At 41.1% G+C, this 7,663-nt stretch overlaps 1 protein-coding gene across 1 annotated transcript in view; it reads right to left on the reverse strand.

The window, feature by feature from the left end:
• The window catches only part of shank2 (SH3 and multiple ankyrin repeat domains 2), a 127,142-nt gene that overhangs the window by 27,766 nt on the left and 91,713 nt on the right, over positions 1-7,663 (reverse strand). Inside the window, exons 9-13 of the mRNA XM_015397324.1 lie at positions 7,297-7,377; positions 7,171-7,179; positions 4,432-4,455; positions 3,817-3,855; positions 2,077-2,189 (exon numbers count right to left, since the gene is read on the reverse strand). Coding sequence (XP_015252810.1) covers positions 2,077-2,189; positions 3,817-3,855; positions 4,432-4,455; positions 7,171-7,179; positions 7,297-7,377 — 266 coding nt within the window. The remainder of the gene's footprint in view (positions 1-2,076; positions 2,190-3,816; positions 3,856-4,431; positions 4,456-7,170; positions 7,180-7,296; positions 7,378-7,663) is intronic.

Below are 7,663 nucleotides of genomic sequence, written 5' to 3' on the forward strand. Positions count from 1 at the left end.
GGATTTTTTTTATTTTTTTTTATAGAAATTTTCTAAATATTGGGACAATATAGTTTGATAAAGAGTACATTTAACTAAATTTTTAAGCCAGAATGATTTGACATTTAAATATGATTTCCCTACAACTTTAAAATCTGCTGCATTCTTGCATTCAAAGAAGTAGTGAGGACCTAGCAGGCGACAGAGTCAATGGGCGTCTTTTATTTCAATCAGTGAGGGGCCTGGTCTAAGAATGTGATGCCGTAGCTTTTGTAGAACATAGCAAATGTTCAGAACACACGAAACAAGCAAACAGGATGTTAAATCAAAAATAAGGGAAGAAATGTCAGCAGAGATGCATGCTGTCATCTCAGGTAGAAACAAAACAAAACATTAATTGTTAATTACAATGAATTCTTGCTGTACTGAAATAGCACCAGAATAGATTATGTCATCTGGTCCTTCATTAAAGGGCGTATTTGTGTCTTTCCCATCCATCAGCAGCTATTAGCAGCTAGCTCATATTGAGCATACACCTGGCACCCAGCATAGGAAAAACGTGTAACTTTATGTTATTTTCCTTTGCAGAACAAGAAGTCTAAAGAAACAAAGAAGAAAAATGCACAGGCCAACGTGTTAAACGTCAACAACAATTCACTATCAGAGAAGGACAAGGTCTGGTTTTATTAGACATGATGGCCAACTGACAGCTACATACATTTGAACTAGTTTTATGATTTAGTTTAGTTTATTTTCCTCTGTTATATAAACTATAAATGTTTGGTTTAATTTATTGCTTTGCATGTGAGCAGACGGCAGAGTTTACATGCACAGTGTGTCAGTGCGTGGTTGCATTCAACTACTTATCAGCTAATTATGATGATTTAATACTATCAAGCAGTTTTGTTTAACAATAATTTTTTCTAATTCACTTTGTGCTATAAATGGCTTTTAATGTTTTTATTTCAGCAAATAAGAAATGCCCCAAAATGAGAGTTTAGTTCCAAAGAGTCTTGGTCTTTGGAAGAACCGTCCTTTACCCCGTCACTGACTGCAACACAGTTAACTGCTGAAATCAGACCCATCAACAATCTTCAGTGTAGAAGCTCTTAACTATTTTTAACATCAGCAGAATTTAAATGAAGTGCAAGAATCTTCCGGCTCAGAGAGCTGTACTAAGGCAGGTGCTGTCTGTCTGCACAGGTTTCAGACATAAACAATCTGTTTATGGCAGGAATGAAGGAAATAAATATTCGGATCCCAAATTTCAGATTCTTTAACTGAAACATGAATCAGATTGAATCTATACCTGCAGGTGGAAGCTTTATAAAAACTCCAGATTAGAAATTGGCCACAAATCTGTCAAACTTCTCTACTGGACATTTGTTTTTAGCTTTGGCTCATTCATTCAGGCCTGCAGGATGAATTAGCATCATGTTTCAATACAAAGCAGGACATCAAAAAGGAGGAGATTAAAGCCTCAATTCCCCAAAATCTTTCAGCTGAACTTTTGTCATAAAAAATATTGTGGATTCTTTTTCTCCTGCAGCTTAAAACCTTCATTTTTAAGATATCATTAATCTTCTGAGGAGAAGTTCTGCTGTTCTTTTTAATCCACTCTTCAATCTTTAAACTTAAAATGTTTTCCTGGGCTGGTACAAGAACAGATCAGAAAAAAACTAATGAAGAACGGATTAACTGAAAAGTCGGGCTGCTTGGAAACAAAGCATCGTAAATGTGGACTGGATTGGGATTTTAAAATGATTTGTTTCTTCACTGCAAAAACTGATCTAAAAAAAGAGAAATTACTTAAATAATGAAATTTGCCCTTAATCTGAGCAGATAAATAAGGTGGAATTAGCATGTCTGCCCTTGAAATAAGATGATATAGATTTAATTTTTATTTTGAATGTAAATCATCTTATTCCAATTGCTAATTCCCTTACTTACCTGCTCAAATGAAGAACAATCACTTTATTTCATCTTCGAAAGCAAAATGTTTCTCTATTGGACCTCCTGTAACACTCATCCTTAAACATAACTGAAATCCAACACATTTTTTTGTATTTTGGACCTTAAACAAGTTGAATTGCTTACATTCATATCTGTAGGAGTGACCAAGCAGCGACTGGAAGGACGAGGTTTGATGGTGGCGATCTTTGTGTCCACAGGTGAGCTTTTCTGGGCGTGCGTCATCTCCTCAACTTTATCTGCAAACGGAACCAACATGCGGTCAAACAGCGGCAGGGCTGGACCTTAACGGGTCGAACGCAAGCCAGTCATTCACAGCGCCCCTCTGTCTTTGTGCTCTCACACTAAAACTGCAGATGAAACTAAAACAGTAAATGTTGAGATATATTTTTTCTGGGAAAACAGCGGATATGAGGACTTTGATGACATAATATGTCCAGCCTTGGAAGCCGTGCAAGCTTTTCCCAAACAGCCGGCTCAGAAGCATCATCCAGGCCTCAGGGGCGTCCAATCAGAGATGTAAAACGAGCAATGATGTGTTGTCTGTCAAGTTTGCCGTTATCAGTTTTCATTTTTTAACCTTGCAACACAAGGAAGGGCCTCAACGACAAATTTGGCAGAACTGAACCTGCCACTAGAGGGTGATGATGTCATCAGGTGCGCGTCCTCCTTAGCGGTTCTGCTACTGGAAGGTTTTAGGTATGAAAAAAAAACCTGAATCTTATTTCTAAGGGTTAGGATTTCAGGAAATCAACGTGTCCTCAGCAGGTCTTACAATGAGTCAAACGGGATAAGTGTGTCAGAATTTGGAAAAACTAGATGCCAGATGGGTGGATGAGTTTACTGAGTTGCATGCATCAGCTGTTATGAGCTAAGATAACTGTCAATAACAAATGCGTAGGCGTCAGAAATTATAAATGTAAGTCAATACAAGCGAATGCAATTAAAATTGGCATTGAGTCCTTAAATGATTGCAGGATACCTGAACTCAAATGCTTCATCTGTGACAATAGAAGTTTGCAAAATGGCAGTTACAACTTACCAATCAAATTTTGGAGTATGAAATAAATGTATTAATATAAATCAAATCAAAATCAAACAGGCATTAAACAAGAAGTCTGTTAGTACACTCTATGTGATCTAGGGCAATGCTACTCTGGCCTCCAGCTGTAAAGTTTTTTTTATTTTTATTTGCCTGAATGGATCAAATAAAAGAACAAACTATTCAGCTGATCTCCAGCAGAACAACTCAGATTTGTCTTTTTGTTCTAAAAAGACGACCTTAGAGCACAGAGCTCCACTCCAGTCCACTCCGTCCTTTTCCTGGGTTTTCTGATCTTGTTTCTGGGTATTAACCCCGGGACTGTGACAGCTGCAGCCCTCGTCTTTCAGACATCTGTGGCTGGTAGATCATTAAGCTCTGACTCCTTCTGAATCTCCTCTAAACTCTTTAACAGGCCTTTCAGGACTGCAGTTATACATGTGACTTTTTTTTATTTATATATTTCCTCGCTCCATTCAGCTTTATATTATGGCTTGGATCAGTCTGCAGTTTTCTCAGGACTTAAAACCAATTTTAATGGGTCTGATGGTATAATTGCCAAAATCAACAAATAACCAGCTTAAATATACATTAGTCTGTATGTTATGAATCTATATACTAAATAAATTAAAATATTTTCTTCATTTTATGACCTGATAGGGACTGGATATCATCATACTTTACAACCTTAGAAATAAAATACGGTTCATGTACTTCCTCCAGCAGCAGACCATGCTAACCCTGATCTGTCCTTGAATGGGACACCTCCCTGACTACCTCTGCACAGGATGTAGGAAGCTTCCATGCATTAGGGGGGTGATTACTTAGAGTCACTTGGAAAACAATCCTCTTCTTCTGCACATCTACACACAGAGCAGAGGAAAGGACCATCAATGACAGCAGCACAGACACAAAACGGCAGAAAGATACACATTTCATCCCTCTGTTCCACCGTCTCCCACTCGGACCACATGCAGCACGGTTGCCCTGGAAACCAAACATTTCCTGGGAAAAAAAAAATAAAAAATACCAAAGCACCACAGGAAAAGGAAGACAAACACAACGGTGAGCCAACACATGCACAAACACACACTGGTTCCCTCGTGAGGCGCCCTGCTGCAGGTGGTTCCTGGGATCAGTCTTCCAACTGAGTCACAAGGAGAAAGACGCCATCATCTGGGATTCTCAGCCTTTTCTGTGTGACACCATTACGACGTAAAACCATGCAACATTTGAACAACGGTGATGCTCAGAGCAGCTGTGATCAGGAGCAGCTTGGAAATCATGCAGGTAAGAGGACCCCCTCCCCCCCACATGGTTTCACTCTGAGACAAATGAAATAAATAATTATCCAAAAAGAAAAGAAAAACAACTGTTAGTTCTTCACAGAGATGCGAGGGGACAGAAGATCTGATTGAACATGCCTAGAGGGAACTTACCACCCTTCTTTTTCCTTAGTGTGGCTTAAGACAGAAAGAAAAACAGTTCTTCAGTGCGCTGACACAAACTTAGCCCGCCCCTAAAAGGAACTAATACAATTTCTTATTAAGGTTTGTCTGTATTTCCTCCCAGACTTTGTGTTCACACCTAGAGAACAGGGGAGACTCCTAATCCTGAGCAAATTACCAGATTAAAACACTTTCAGCCTTTCATTCAGTGCAGTCCCAGTTTCTGACCCGATGGTCCCAGTAAACAGCGCAGACCGAACGTCACACAACAACTTTCCTACAGGAAACATGAATCTGAACAGCAGCAAACCACCTGTCTGCTTTCCAGTCATCATCGCTTATCCTTCAGGGTTATAAAGAAGATCACTATGACTCCAAAATTACCAGAGCCTTTTGGAAAATGGCTTCTTTTAAGATCAGCAACTTTTTCAATTGGAAAACGTGTCAACTTTGGTCTCAAAGACACTGAGGAGTAGATGGAGCGAAAGCGAAAACAGCAGCCATATTTAGACTCAGAAACAGACCATAACCCATGGCTGACCTAACCGCAGCCTAAGGTCACTGTGTTTATAGTGGCTGAACCTGAATTATCATCATAACTAGCAGTCATGGAAAAGGAAGTCTAGGATGGGTGCTGCTGGCTGTCATGTTCTCGTTTTGTATGCACAGAGTGTGCAAAATTTAATTTCGTTTAGTACAGCTTTCCAGACAGTTCATGATTTATAAACTATTCTGGGTTTTCTCTGAACCACGGAGCAAGAAATACGGGCTAAAAGGTAAACAAGCTGTGCACACCCACTACTATTTGGAAGAATGTTTGTTGGTAAGCTACTGGTACCATTCTGGTAGGATATCTAACCATCTCTCTGCAGAAGCTGCAGCTGTAAACTGGGTGGTTTCCAGATACAGACCAGAACTAGTCCCAGAAGTTTAATGTTAGCCCAATTTATCCAACCCAAATCCAACTTGAGTGGCTTTTTGAGATCATCGTTCTGCTGTAGCAACATTTCAACCTCTTCAACCGGAGAATGACCCAGGCAGCCTTCCATGAGCTGAAAACCACCAAAGAGATCCTTCCCATTAAGAAACAAGACAGAGAAAGACTGAGCTGCCTGAACACAAAAGCTGCACGTGGGTTTTGAGGCTTCTACCAACTTTCCAGCATGGTGGTGGTAGCATGATGCTACGGGGAGACACGTAGAATGGGGCGGAAACGATGAAGAGATACCTTTCCATCATAGCTACAGCTCAAACCACAACATACCAGAACATCCAGTCTGGTTCTGGTCCAGCATTCCCAGACATTCGGCCTCAACCTAAGGATAAAGGACTAAAATAAAGGACGGCTGAAGGCTGAAAACTCTCAGTCCAGTAGCTCTCGGGAAAATGCTTCATTACATGTTGAGACATTTCAATTTAATCTCACAATCTTTCCTCATATCATTCAACCATGACATGAAGGCACTTTAACCTGACTCCGCCAGATGGATTTGCTCCGCATATCCATCTGGAAACCTTCCGTTGAAGTAACTTTGGGAAGGGGCGAAAATACTAGTTAGCTGATTGGCCTATGTTGGTGATAGACGGGCCAAATAAACCAATTAGATCAATGAAGAATATGACGTACTAACAGAGCGACGACGAAAACACAACCACAAGCCAGGCACAAGCCAATTGATAGATCAAACTCTTGCCGAAACCAGTTGGGAGAAAAGCAAAAACATCTTTTCCTCTGAGAAAAGCCTCCAGAGCAGTGTTTTGCTCTTCTTTCAGTGAAGAAATACTCTGTAATTCCGATAAAATTTGCTCGACAGCCACGCTAACGCTAGTTTCATCGGCTAAAGTTCTTTAGACTGAACTGTCGCGCTTCTCGTTGCGTCACACCTCAACCCGCCTCAAAGCCAACGCTGATTGGACGTTCGTTTGGTGAACGGCTCCAAATTTTCTTTAACGGAAAGTAGCCAGACTGATCTGCGAGTGAAACCTTGAAAGTTCGCGAGATCAGGATGGTCTCACGAGGCTAGAGGCACATTGCACACTTTTACAGGACAAATAGGACCACAAAGAGGCCAGTTGATCATCCCTATATTCCAATTCATGGGATTCCAGTAACATGAAACATGCTTTTGACCCAGAACTCTTTAACTTTTTTTAAAAGCTAGGAAATAACTGCTAACCTCCACATGCTCCATCTCTACTGCTGACGGATGAGTGGCACTTTTCCACCATTACTATTTTATTGTTTTATACAGTTAATGTTGCAAATTCCAAACCCCAGTGCACCTTTCTAATGCGATAAAGCAAACTGAATTCATGTGGAAACATCAGCTGAATCCTCCTCCTGTCCAAAACTTGCTCCCTTCAACCCTCCCTCCCTCATTCCCTTCTCGGCTCCAACGTGTCGTCCTCTGATCTCAGAATCGCTGACTGGCGACTGTGTCAGCAGGAGTCAGGGCGGGGCAGCGTTTTTCTTTTGAAACCTGGGACTCACCACACAAATATAAAAACAAAAACCTAAAGAGCAGCCAAACCAGCACACTGATGACGGACATGTTTCAGAGCAGTAAGAGCCTCCATGCATGATGGAAAAGGAGGGCAGCAGATGAGGAGGGAGGGAAAAGCGCTTTTTATCTTTCATCAAGTCCAAACTAAAGCAAAGCCTCATTCAGCCGCTAGATGCCGGTGGATGATGCAGGCGGGTAGGAAGGTTCTGCAGCATTGACTGCTTACCTTTATCCACTACAGAGAGGTTAACCAACCAATGAGGACGAGAAGGAACGGGAAAAGGAGAGGGGTGCTGTTAGAAACACTTCCTGATGTTACGGACAGTAGAAGGAACAACAATGAAGCTCTTACCGAGTTCCTCCAGCTCTGAGGTCATGGACTTGGAGCGCATGGACAGGGCGGTGGTGGGGGCTCTCTTTGGTGGTGGAGGAGCTGAGGAACACAGTGAGAGAGAGATTGATATATAAAATAATTATTATTATGCTGAATGTTTCTATGAAGTGTTCTGAGGAGAGACGACACAGTGCTGCTTTAATTGGACCTCAGTGCATTTTGACACTGATTATAACTGCATTTCATTAAAGCACATGTAACCCACTGCTTTAAATACACAGTACGTATCTTTACATCAGAGACCACAAAAATCCTATTAGGAGTTTCCCAGGGATCCATCTTAGGGTCCCTGCTATTCAATACCTACATGCTCCCCACAACTCAG

The sequence above is a fragment of the Cyprinodon variegatus genome, unplaced genomic scaffold (genome assembly GCF_000732505.1).
Source record: "Cyprinodon variegatus isolate N-32 unplaced genomic scaffold, C_variegatus-1.0 Scaffold852, whole genome shotgun sequence".
Lineage (NCBI taxonomy): Eukaryota > Metazoa > Chordata > Actinopteri > Cyprinodontiformes > Cyprinodontidae > Cyprinodon > Cyprinodon variegatus.